Raw genomic sequence first — 13,279 nt, forward strand, 5'->3', positions numbered from 1 at the left:
TGGGATCCTCAACACCAAAAATGGTTTTTTCCCTGTTTTCAGCACAACCTTCCATTTGCTAAACACTTGCAATTCACACATTTAAGTTTTGCTTCAAGACACTGGTGACAATCTTTTGAAAACACACTTAATGTGGCAATGTAAGAAATCACAATTTACCCATGTACTTAAGAAAATAAAAAACGATTATATTTTTATTTCTTACTATTAGTTCAAAGAGTAAAGTTTGAATGTTCTAAAAAAAAAAAACAAACAAACAAACAAAACAAACAAAACCCTCTGACTTCCCTTTGGAAATGAAAGCCAGCATGGAAATTCAGAGTGCAAAGGCAGTATGAGCAAAAACAGTGATGCTCCCAGAATAAACTTTGAAAATGGAAACATCACCAGCACAATGAAGTAATGAGATAAAATTAAAATACAAAGTCTGTGGCCAAACCAAATCATTAATGTTGTCTGGGTGATGATGACAGCAACTGGAAAGAAATTTAATCAATCTAATCTCAAGGAACTCCAAGTTTAATTAAGAGCATGGCCTGCTTGGCAAAATCCCAGGAAATGAAGGAAGAAAACCCCATTCTTCTATAAGAGACATTCTGGTCTCATTAACTGAGAGCCCTGAATGCATAAGACCTTTACTCAAAAAATCTCCACATTACCTTAGAGGAGGAAGAAAATAGATAGAACCTCATCATTTTACATGTAGCACACTAAGGGCCAGCGGGAAAGTGACCTAATAACGGTCACAAAGCAGTAGGCCATTTAATATGATCACATAACCCCACATGTAAGTCCTACTATGACAAGTTTAGTGATGAGGAAACAGGCTCACAGAGGTTAAGTAATGAGTCCAATGTCATAGCCATTAGGAAGAGCTGGGATTTAAATGTTGCCCTTATTCCATACCACATGCTCTCAATTACTATACTGTACTGCCTTTCACACATGCAGCTTCCGCAAAAGGTGAACATACAGAGAAATTAGAAATGTTTTCAAAACAGCTTTCCAAGAATCAGTGTGACCCAGGTTGCCCCAGTGTTCAAAGGTCTTAGAGGAACCACTTGCCGGCTGCCTGCTCTGCAGTCCCAAGCACTGAAGTTTCTTATCTTCTCGGGCCAACAGCAACATTTTCGACTCTGTTCCAACCTCTCGTTCACCTGCATGACAGATGAGCTATGTCAATAATGGACTAGGATGATTAGCTGGCAGTACTCAGAAAGCATAGCTATTGACAGCTGTTTACTGAAATACTCTGCTAGTCACTCACTTAATAGTTTTAAAAAACATTTATTATGTTCTATATCTTGACATTGGTATTGTTTATATGACTGTACATATTTGTCAAAACTCACAGAACGGTGTGATTTAAAAAAAGTGACTTTTACTATATGTAAAATACACCTCAATAAACCCAATTTTAAAATATTATGGTTATCAAGTCCTTTGTAATATGGAAAGATACCATACTTGGAACAATGTACAGAGTACAATGCTAAACAAAGTAGGGCCAAACATATGTAACAATATAAACAGAGGCTGCTGGAGGAGAGGAGGGACACAGGAGAGTAATACAGCTCAGTTTACATTTTTTAAAAAGTAATTTCATTTATTTTTGGCTGTGCTGGTCTTTGTTGCTGCGTGGGCTTCTTCTCTAGTTCTGGCAAGCAGGGCCATCATCTCATTGCGGTACGTGGGCTTCTCTGTGGTGGCTTGTCTTGCTGTGGAGCACAGGCTCAGTAGCTGTGCATGGGCTTAGTTCCATGGCACGTGGGATCTTCCCGGACCAGGGATCAAACCTGTGTCTCCTGCATTGGCAGGTGGATTCTTCACCAGTGAGCCACCCGGGAAGCCCTGGACTTATGCTTTTTTTTTTTTGGACTTATGCTTTTTAAATGAGCGTGATGATTCCTATGAGAATGGATTACAAAACAGAGCAGGCAACAGGTACCGGCAGACTGAATCAGGATGCTGGGGAAGAAGAGAGACCTGGAGGGAGAGGATGAGGTGGAAAAATAAGAAACATTCTGAAGGTAGAGATGACAGACTTTGCTGATGTGGGACAAGAGGAAAGGTGGCGGTGGATCTTCAATGAATCTTAGGCTTTGGGCTTAAGCAAGGAGATGGTGGTGTCATTAACTGAGATGGGAAAAAACAGATTTGGGGTTGGAAAGAATCAAATGCTCCATACAATAAGTTCAAGCTGTCTACTAGACATTTAAATAGTCTAAAATGTAAGTAAAAGGTCTATGCTTTAGATATTTTTTGGAAATCACCAGCTTAAATACAATATTGAAAGTCATGGAAATGATAAGATCACCTAAGAGAGTACCTGCAGGGCTGAGGGCCCTCCAATATTTAAAGGTCAAAGGAAACATACAAAAGGAGACTAAGAAGCAGTGGCCAATGAGCTCTAAAGAAAAGCAGTGTCGTGTGGTATTACAGAAGCCAAGAAAGAGCAGGGTCCTGAAAAGAAGAGTGTCCTATGCTGCAACCTACTGAGAATTTGGAAAGATAACCACAGAGAAGTAACACTGGATTACACAACATGGAGTCGCCAGTGACCTTGACAAGAGTTGCTGCCAGTTAAGTAGCTGGGGCACAAACCCAACTAGGACAGGCTGAAGAATAACTAGGAAGGGAGGAAATAAACAAAACAAGAATACCTTCATTTAAATTACTTTAAACCAACTGATTTTAAAAAACTCAACCTTATTTTAAGTAATACCTGTGAAATCTTAGGTTTGAAGTAAGATGTGTATGTATTAATATATAACTTAAAAATGAGTACTACCTGAAATGATCTTGTTTACCACTAGCTGCACATGCATCACACTTTGGGGAACAGACTTTTCCTATTAATCCACTGTGGCGCTAGTTGTAAAGAACCTGCCTGCCAATGCATGAGACACAGAGACACAGGTTTGATCCCTGGGTCAGGAATCTCCCCTGGAGAATGAAATAGCAACCCATTCCAGTATTCTTGCCTGGAAAATCCCTTGGCCAGAGGAGCCTGGTGGGCTACAGTCTACAGGGTGGCAAAGAGTTGGACATGACTGAAGCAACTTAGCACATGCACATTCCATGGCTACTCAGTTCCTGTCTCTTGGATTTCCTTTCACAATCCATTAATCCCCAAAGAGGGGCCAGGCTGGTAGTCGTAACAGTTTTAGTTCTTGGACCATAGTGCATCTATATGGGAAGTTTAAGAGAATGAGAATACTGTCTATAATGATGGGCAAAATTAACCCAAACATACAGAGGAATACTTAGAGCAGTTTTATTCATAATTGTCCAAACTTGGAAACAACTAAGATATCCTTCAGTATATGAATGGATGAATAAACTGAGGTACATTCAGACAATGGAATACTGTTCAATGCTTAAAATACTGTTCAATGCTTAAAAGAAATGAGCTATCAAGGTACAAAAAGACCCAGAGGAAACTTAAATGCATATTACTAAGTGAAAGAAGCCAATCTGAAAAGGCTACATAGTTTATGATTTCAAAATTCTGGAAAAGGCAACACTATGAAGACAAAAAAAATATCAGTGGTTGCCAAGGGTTATAGGAGAGAAAGGAACAAACTGGTGGAGCAAAGACAATTTTTCAGATAGTGAAATTTCTGCATGATACTATAATGACAGATACATGACATTGTACATTTGTCCAAACCCACAGAATATACAACATCAAGAGTGAATCCCAATGTCAACCTTGAACTTTGAGTGTTAATGATGTATCAGTACAGGTCTATCAACGTGACAAATTTACCACTCTGTGGCGGATGCCAATAATAAGGAAGGGTGTGCCTTTGTCGGGGCAGAGGGTATACTAGAACTCTGTACTTTCTCCTCAATTTCATGTGGACCTAACTGCTCTAGAGAAAGCAATGGCACCCCACTCCAGTACTCTTGCCTGGAGAATCCCATGGACGGAGGAGCCTGGTAGGCTGCAGTCCATGGAGTCGCTGAGAGTCGGACACAACTGAGCGACTTCACTTTCACGTTTCACTTTCATGCATTGGAGAAAGAAATGGCAACCCACTCCAGTGTTCTTGCCTGGAGAATCCCAGGGACGGGGGAGCCTGGTGCGCTACCCTCTATGGGTCGCACAGAGTCGGCCACGACTGAAGCGACTTAGCAGCAGCAGCAGCAACTGCTCTAGAGGCAGAGATACTGGGAGGAAAAACAGTCCTGTTTCCATCAGAGAAGCAAATATGTTATAATCATAGGAAAATAAGAAAAGAACACAAGTTGCCTTATTAGGATCTTTATCATTCTGACTCACCAAAACTATCATTCTACTCACCTATTTCCCCTTATGAAGCTTACACCAACTTTTGGCCCAGCCAAGCGTACCTTTACCCAATGGATAATTTTACCTCCGTACTGTTTTTTAATGTGAACTGACTACCTCTACTCCTGCCCTAGGTCTCATTCTCCCATCTTTCCCAGTTCAACTTGAATCCATCCTGCAAGGTTCAAGTCAACTTCTTTTGTGACTCCTTTCTCATCTATACTAACCTAAAATACTCTCCTTAAAAAAAAAAAAAAAAACAAAAACTATTTTACTTGCATTCAGTGAATCATTATTTTAGCTAAAACTGCACTGATCTCTATTTTACAGGCATTAGCCTCAACCGTTAAATTAAACTGTATTTACTCAAATGTAGTAACCATGACATATACTTCCTTTGTAAATTCAAAGCAACACAAACGTAGTAGATATGCAATAAATATTAGTCACGATGAAAACAGAAATACCTACAGAGCAGGAGAGGAGGAGGAAGAAAAGGAGAAACTAAGGCAAACACTGAAGGAACCTAAAGAAACAATTCATATACTGTCATCAACTCACTGGGCATCTGCTCAGGGGAGCCGAGGTTTATCGAGTTGTCAGCAGCACCCACAGCCACTCCATTGATGGAAGAACCACAGTCTGCAAGGACTCCCAGGCAGGCTGAGCGCCCACAATCCCAAAGTCGTGCTGTCCCATCGCGAGAACCAGATACCACATTCTTTCCCCGATCAACAATGGCTGTATCCAGGATACCTGGCGAGAGAAAAAAGAAAAGACTGTAAGAAGGAGTAGACAGTAAAGGAATTAAAGGGCAGAGTACATGCATGGATCTGCATAAATGACTATTTCTTTACAAATGAGTACTGGATATGTACTACATGCTGGGTACTTTCAACAGAGTCCCTGTTTCCCAATAGTTCAAAGACTAGCTATGAGAAACAGACATGGAAAAAGGAGGTTTGGATTTAATTTTTAGTGGCATGTTCTAGAACCGTGGTTTTCCAGGGTTTTTTTTGGTTTTGGCTTCAAAACATGTTTTTTAAAAACAAAAGTTAAGAAGTCATTTTAGGCAGTTCAGTATGAAAATTACTGTCTTAAAAGCTCCTGCTGCTTCCATTGAGAAGTAATTGAAAGGGTCAGTCTCTCTTTAAAAAAAAAGAATGGGACTTCTCATCTGCCCAAGATCAAATAGCTCCATTCCTCCCAGGTCCTTCCCTTAAAACTGAAAAAACCTGGACATAAGACAACAAGCAAGCTCAGTTGAAAGATGTAAGAAGGCAGTTCACCTAGGGACCCCAGGACTTGAAGAACAACAGGGAAATGAGTTTCCCTGCATTTCCTTACTGCCTCCCATATATCCTAGACAGGACACTGCTGAAGCCTCTAACAAAGAACTGATTATTTTTTTAAAGGCACAAATTAATAATAATAGCAAAAAACAAAAACCAAACAACTCCAAGGAAAGTCTGTTGCTTCTAGGTAGAAGACTGAGAAAAGGGTGGCCTAACAGAATAGAAAACATTTTGGCAATATCCATCTTCCTCAAACAGCAAAAGAAAAACTGCTACCTCCCCCGCTTAGAGTTTCACTGGGGCTGAACAGGGAGTGATCTTCTATCCCACCCCTGCAAAGAAGCAGGAGACAGAATTCCAATTTTCCCCACCCAGGGATGCTGAGCAGGTCCAACAGGGTACTGTCAGTAGGGAACTGAGCCTCTACTCTCACCCATGGGGGAAAGAGGTCATCTTTCCTGAGGGAGCAGGAAGTAACACTCCACTATCCCCACCCCTCCCTTGGTGTCAGTCCACAGGGAACAGATCTTACAGGCCCAAGGGGAGGCAAGGAAGTGGTGTAAAGTTGAGGTGATGCAAGTTGGTGCCCCACTTTCACCAGGAAGGCATCAGCACAGTCAAAGGGAAGCTGAGCTTCTACCTCACCTGTTTGCAAAGCGATAGTGTGAGCCAATGCTCCACTTTTGCCAGAGTAGTGTTATTACAGGAACCCAGCAGGAAGCTGCGTATATACACCTCCTGGGCCCTTGCATCATACCGTGACAGGGGACTGCCTGCTAAAAGAGATCAAACAAGATCCAGAGTGTTATAAGATCCAAAATGTCCACAGATTTTATAATTTTCAAAGCCCTTGTTACCTGTTATCTGTTTGCTATGATCCCTGGCCTCAGGAGCACATAGCATAAAAAGGTTGAGACAGTCATGGACATAAAGAGCTACAATTCAGGGACACGTGTGGTAACACAGGACTGCGGAGTAGAAAGGGAATCTGACCCTATGGTGATATAGGCAGGGCTGATACTTGCTTTATTAAAACCCATGTAATTATCCTATTATAGGTGCCCAATAAACACTTGCAGGTTGAGTGATAAGTACCTGACCAAAGGTTACTGAAGTAAACACATGCTCTTTGGCTTGTTCCTATTTCTCTCAAGATGAGACGACTTCAGATATACAAACCTTGACAAAAACTCAACATAAGGCACGAGAGATGGATGACCCATGCGGTTAACAAAAGGCCTCAAGTCCTACTGGAAATTTTACTCTGAAAGCCTTTTCCAGAAAAAGATGCATTTAAAAAAATGCCACAAATTGAAAAAGTAGCCAGTCTGGGGGCTGTTTGAGAAAATATGATTAGAGACAACTCAGGTAGGACCTAAGTCACAGGGTAAGTTTCCAAATATATCCAATTTAAAATAAAAATTAAATACAACCTATGTAGCTGGTTATAGTTGTTGAAAAAATAAAATCCAATCCTCATAATTATATATCAATTGGATAAGGGCCAAATAGATAAGCTTTTAAAAGCAGCCTTTCCCTCAGAAGTAGATTTAAGGAGGCAACATGTCTTATTGCTATTTTACAGTTATTTATAACATATTTTGTCATTGTAAAGTACCTTAACTTTAGAAAATTCACCTTTCCACTCTTTTTCCATAACACAGCATTCTAGCTAGAAAAGGATTTTAAACTTTTTAACAATCATGAAGAATCACCAATAGGAACAAAAGGGAGGGCCTTCAGCTCTTCCCAAGAAATCAAAGATTTATATCCTTATTGGAAAGTTCCAACCATTATTTAAAAATATTGAGTTCCATGGAAGTGATACAAACTTTAAAGAGAAAATAGTTATGAAAAATATGTACCCAAGGAGGATGCTACTGTGGCTAGGGAGCTGTGAATGGTATAACTGTGTACAAATTTCAACTAATGCTCAGTAAAGAGGTTGGAGGTTTTCCCTTTTTATGAAAAGTAGAGTGGAAAACTATCACCCCCTCTCTAATAATATAGGGGTGATATTATTAGAGGTCACAACATAGGGGCATCTAGTGTGGGTTTCTTCACTCTTAGGTAGGAGGAATAAAAGAAAGAGAAGCCTTATAGGAGCAGGAATCTGTGAGGAATGACTTTAAGAAAAAGCTATAAAAGGAGTAGGAATGCCTTTGTAAGAGGAGACGCCACACTTAACGACGTAACAGAGCTACCAAGGCTTTAGTTATCAAACCAGTCTTCAACATATAAACCAAGAAGAAAAAAAACTGCATTCAAGAAAAGATTCAGCTGACTGACATATAAACATCCTAGCCAAAGTCTGGGAAATAAGATTAAACTATGCCTGAATAAATAAATAAATGAATAAATAAATAAGAAGAGGTGGCAAGAATACACAGAAGAACTGTACAAAAAAGAGCTTCATGACCCAGATAATCACGATGGCATGATCATTCACCTAGAGCCAAACATCCTGGAATGTGAAGTCAAGTGGGTCTTAGAGAGTATCACTACGAACAAAACTAGTGGAGGTAATGGAATTCCAGTTGACCTATTTCAAATTCTGAAAGATGATGCTGTAAAGTGCTGCACTCAATATGCCAGCAAATTTGGAAAACTCAGCAATGGCCACAGGACTGGAAAAGGTCAGTTTTCATTCCAATCTCAAAGAAAGGCAATGCCAAAGAATGCTCAAACTACCACACAACTGCACTCATCTCACACGCTAGTAAAGAATGTTCAAAATTCTCCAAGCAAGGCTTCAGCAATATGTGAACCATGAACTTCCTGATGTTCAAGCTGGATTTAGAAAAGACAGAGAAACCAGAGATCAAATTGCCAACATCCTGTGGATCACTGAAAAAGCAAGAGAGTTCCAGAGAAACATCTATTTCTGCTTTATTGACTCGGCCAAAGCCTTTGACTGTGTGGATCACAATAAACTGTGGAAAATTCTGAAAGAGATGGGAATACCAGACCACCTGACCTGCCTCTTGAGAAACCTATATGCAGGTCAGGAAGCAACAGTTAGAACTGGACACGGAACAACAGACTGGTTCCAAATAGGAAAAGGAGTATGTCAAGGCTGTATATTGTCACCCTGCTTATTTAACTTCTATGCAGAGTACATCATGAGAAACGCCACAAGAAGCACAAACTGGAATCAAGATTGCCAGGAGAAACATCAATAACTTCAGATATGCAGATGATACCACCCATATGGCAGAAAATGAAGAGGAACTAAAAAGCCTCTTGATGAAAGTGAAAGAAGAGAGTGAAAAAGTTGGCTTAAAGCTCAACATCCAGAAAACAAAGATCACGGCAATTGGTCCCATTACCTCATGGGAAATATATGGGGAAACAGTAGAAACAGTGGCTGACTTTATTTTTCTGGGCTTCAAAATCACTGTAGATGGTGATTGCAGCCATGAAATTAAAAGATGCTTATTCCTTGGAAGGAAAGTAATGACCAACCTAGACAGCATATTCAAAAGCAGAGACATTACTTTGCCAGCAAAGGTCCATCTAGTCAAGGCTATGGTTTTTCCAGTGGTCATGTATGGATGTGAGAATTGGACTATAAAGAAAGCTGAGCACCGAAGAATTGGTGCTTTTGAACTATGATGTTGGAGAAGACTCTTGAGAGTCCATTGGACTGTAAGGAGATCCAAGCAGTCCATTCTAAAGGAGATCAGACCTGGGTGTTCTTTGGAAGGACTGATGCTGAAGCTGAAACTCCAATTCTTTGGCCAACTGATGCGAAGAGTTAACTCACTGGAAAAGACTCTGATGCTGGGAGGGATTGGGGGCAGGAGGCGAAGGGAACGACAGAGGATGAGATGGTTGGATGGCACCACTGACTTGATGGACATGAGTCTGAGCGAACTCTGGGAGTTGGTGATGGACAGGGAGGCCTGGCGTTCTGCGATTCATGGGGTCGCACTGAGCAACTGAACTAACTGAACTGAACTGAATAAATATTAGTAAAAAACAGGGCAAATTTCCTATTTCTATACAGGTTTCTAACAAGTTTAATCAATTCAGTTCCCAGAAAATAATGAGTCTTCAAGCATCTTCTATTACTTGGAGGCAGCATATCCTATTTCAAAGAAAGTATATTAGAGTTTGAAAAGAATGGCCCAAGTGCTGAAAATGTAACTTGATTTCTGAAATGTAAGTATCTTTCCTACATTTGTAAGCAAAAAACCTCAAACAATCAACTGAAATGGTGCTTCATTTGTTCTCAATATTTTCAAAGATTATGAAAGATCTGGTGCTTACTACAAAAAATTAAAACTATGAATATATATATATCCGAATTCAGCAACCTTAATTAAATGGCCTGGGCAAGTAAAAAACTTCAAACTGATTAAAGCACACTTTAGAGCTACTTAGGAAATTCATACATTACAAACAGAACACTACTTTTAGTTTATTTTTTCATTAGAAAAATTTAGAAACACACAAAAATCCTACCTCTGCTTGTTAATTAAATAATGAATACACTAGTCCTTTAATTACATATAAAATATGTATCTAAAAGTATTAGAAAAGACCAATTACATAACAACTAAGATAAAAAATATCTATTTTTCTGTTAGAAATAACAATTTCTGCTTTCACAGTTGACAAGCATGTTACAACATCACAAGTTTCAACTTGCCTGGCAGAGTTTAAAGTGCAGTGTTACATTTTTAATGAACAACAATAATAATATTCACTGTGCATTTATTTTATACCAGGGATTATGCTAAATTGCTTATATGCACCATCTCTTTTAATACTACTATCCCCATTTTACACATGACGAAATAAAGACTCAGAAAAGTTAAGCAACTTTAAAAGGCTTCACAGGCTACGATGTGGAAGAATTAAGATTTAAATCAAGATTTGTATGTCTCCAAATCCTAAGATTAACCACTCTACTATACTGCCTCCCTTATTATCATGTTTCCATATACTAGAAGTAATACAGAGTCAGACATGACTGAAGTGACTTAGCAGCAGCAGAAGTAATAAACAAGCCAGGGACTTAAGCTAACAAAGATTATCCTTTATAGCAGATCTTTATACAAAGCTGCTCTATTAGTGTCCTAATGATTCTTTGCAGTAAGCATCAGGTGATGTTCAGTCAAGTCTTCCTTTTATATCTTGCTTGCCAAACTTACCTAGGCAATAAAAGACCATGTTCACTTTTGATACTATCTTCTGCTTTTCTTATTTAGTTACCAGTTGTGAAACTACCAAAGATCACAAATGCAGGTAATAATTCTTCTGTTTTTTACATGGTAATCTCAGAACTAGAAAGACTGTAGAAAAGGAGTCACACAGAGCAATTTGGAAGTCAACTGGGTAAAGACAATGACCCACACATGCTGCTAAATTACTGGAGATTAATCTTGATTTTGGCTCCATACTTTTTAAGAACTGGTGGTGGTGGTTTGTTTAGTTGCTAAGCTGTGTCCGACTCTCTGCTACTCCCTGGACTATAGACTGCCAGGGTCCTCCGTCCATGGGATTCTCCAGGCAAGAATACTGGGGTGGGTTGCCATTTCCTTCTCCAAGGGATCTTTCCAACTCAGGAATCGAACCCGGGTCTCGTGCATTGCAGGCAGATTCTTTACTAACTGGGCTATGAGGGAAGCACTTTTTAAGAATGGGCAAGCCCAAACCAGTCAGCTAAACAGAACTAACTGGAGAGGAGTATTCAAGACCTGACAGACATTAGCCTGGATTTGACTAACTTCTGCAATTTCCCCTAAAAGTTTATTTCTGTTCAATCTAAAAAAAAACACAAAACACAAAAAAAAAACCTCTCAAGGAAAAAGAGTCAGGGTTGTTATACTCTAGAGAAGCCTCCACCCCAAAACTTCTCTTAAAAGAATGGAACAATTATACAAATAAAAGCTTAATTTATATCAGTGCACACTCTATATAGTTCACTTTGAGCGACATGCATGGATTCTTAAGAACTGGGAGGCTTAGGATTCATGTGGAGGGCACAGTCCATAACTGCAGTAATCCAAAGGTATTCTGGAGTTGAGCGTGCACTGATGCTGGACATACATCTTGTTAAGTTCAACACGCAGGGCCATGCCTTGTTTCACTGGAAAGCTGCCCCGTGCCTCACATCATCACGGTGGCCAGATCTGAGGTGAATCCCTTAGTGTTCCTCTAGACTCCCCAACTGTGCAGGCCACTTTGATGCTTCAGACCTGCCAGTTCTTTGGCCTGAATGTGAGGAAAGGTCTAAATATCCCTTCTATTCCCTCTCCACACCCATGTACTTGAGTCTAAGAAGAAAATTCATTTATTTGCCAAGGTTAACATATGTGTTTGCTAGATGATCTATATGTAATCTGACAAACCATTATAAAGAAAAATATTAAAACTTAAAAAAATCAACACACAAGTTATTTATAATATAGACAGATACACAAGGCAAAAACACTAGATTAAATACCATAAGTATAGGGTGATATATAACAAATTCTCAAATGGGTGTCAAAGATGATGTGTATTATGGTCCCAAAGGAGGGATCAAGGTAAGAAATTACTTGAGGATGTTTTTACAGTTTCAAAAATATCCAAACCCATAAAAATTAGAATGATATATTTATCACTTTTTTTTAAACATTCCTAATTAAGGATAAAATGTCTAAATATCTTTTTTCCCAACAAACCATCCAATCATTTAAAGAGGGAAGATGTTCTCACTGTATCTCTACAATCTGATATCAGCAGGTTAGGACCAAGGTCTGACTCATGTCTGGTGAGGCAGCCATTTGCAACCCAGCTTTAATCTCAACTCAGTGGGCACACCTCTTTCTTTTTTCCCAGCACACAGAAGATGATCTCCTGTGGTGGCTCTTTTTATCTTATCAATTGTGGAAAATAACTGTCTATGTAGGGCAGTTAGTTCTAGATAGCAATAACAAAACTGGGTAAGAAAGGAATTTTTAATCCCTGGGGAAATACCACTTCACTTAAATAGCCAGTTATATAAATTATTTCTGTTTTTGTGGATTACTAGATTCTATCTTTTTGGTGCTTCATTTCTGGGGATCTAATTACAGAAGCCTTTAGGAAAAAATCACTCTTCATACCTCCTTTGTGACCTTTGAAGGTCACCACACAGCTAGCATCTTCAGCTGACCATATCTTCAGCTGGGCATCCATTCCCCCACTCAGAACCACAAGGCCTGATGGGAAAAACCTGCAACAATTCACATCAAACACATGTCCTTCCAATACTCTCTGGAAAAACAAAAGAGAATTCCATGCTAGTTCTCTTGTCCATCCCTTGAAGTCCTCTTACCTCCCATATCCCTGGTCCCTTAAATGATACATCTACATGCTGGATTTTAAGACAAAAGAGATAGAAAGAATCTGTTTAGTTCATCTGTCTACCAGGTAATGTTCTAGGAGCTGTTGGCTCCCTTTCCTGGACTTTGGCTGCAGATGTTGTGAATTTGATCTCCAGAGCTCTCGCAACTATCCATAAATCTATTTCTATACATAAGGAGCTGAGGAGGTTTGAGGGCTCTTTTACTTACAATCCTCTGTACAGGTTGAGAGGCTCAGCCATACAGTCAGTGTAACAGCCTATGTACTCTGTCTTAGAAATGTATCACTGAAGGCAGTTCATATCAAGGTACCATCCAGACATTCACTAGCTGGGCTCTCCCACCGTTTC

The 13,279-nt window shown here is 39.5% G+C and overlaps 1 protein-coding gene across 3 annotated transcripts in view; it reads right to left on the reverse strand.

The window, feature by feature from the left end:
- Positions 1 to 13,279, reverse strand: part of PAAF1 (proteasomal ATPase associated factor 1) — a 40,835-nt gene that overhangs the window by 10,370 nt on the left and 17,186 nt on the right. For all 3 annotated transcript variants that reach the window (XM_018059363.1, XM_018059362.1, XM_018059364.1), the window contains 3 exons: positions 12,690 to 12,840; positions 4,859 to 5,053; positions 1,066 to 1,157 (listed from right to left, as the gene is read on the reverse strand). In XM_018059363.1, coding sequence (XP_017914852.1) covers positions 1,066 to 1,157; positions 4,859 to 5,053; positions 12,690 to 12,840 — 438 coding nt within the window. The remainder of the gene's footprint in view (positions 1 to 1,065; positions 1,158 to 4,858; positions 5,054 to 12,689; positions 12,841 to 13,279) is intronic.

This window comes from Capra hircus, chromosome 15 (assembly GCF_001704415.2).
Source record: "Capra hircus breed San Clemente chromosome 15, ASM170441v1, whole genome shotgun sequence".
Classification (NCBI taxonomy): Eukaryota; Metazoa; Chordata; class Mammalia; order Artiodactyla; family Bovidae; genus Capra; species Capra hircus.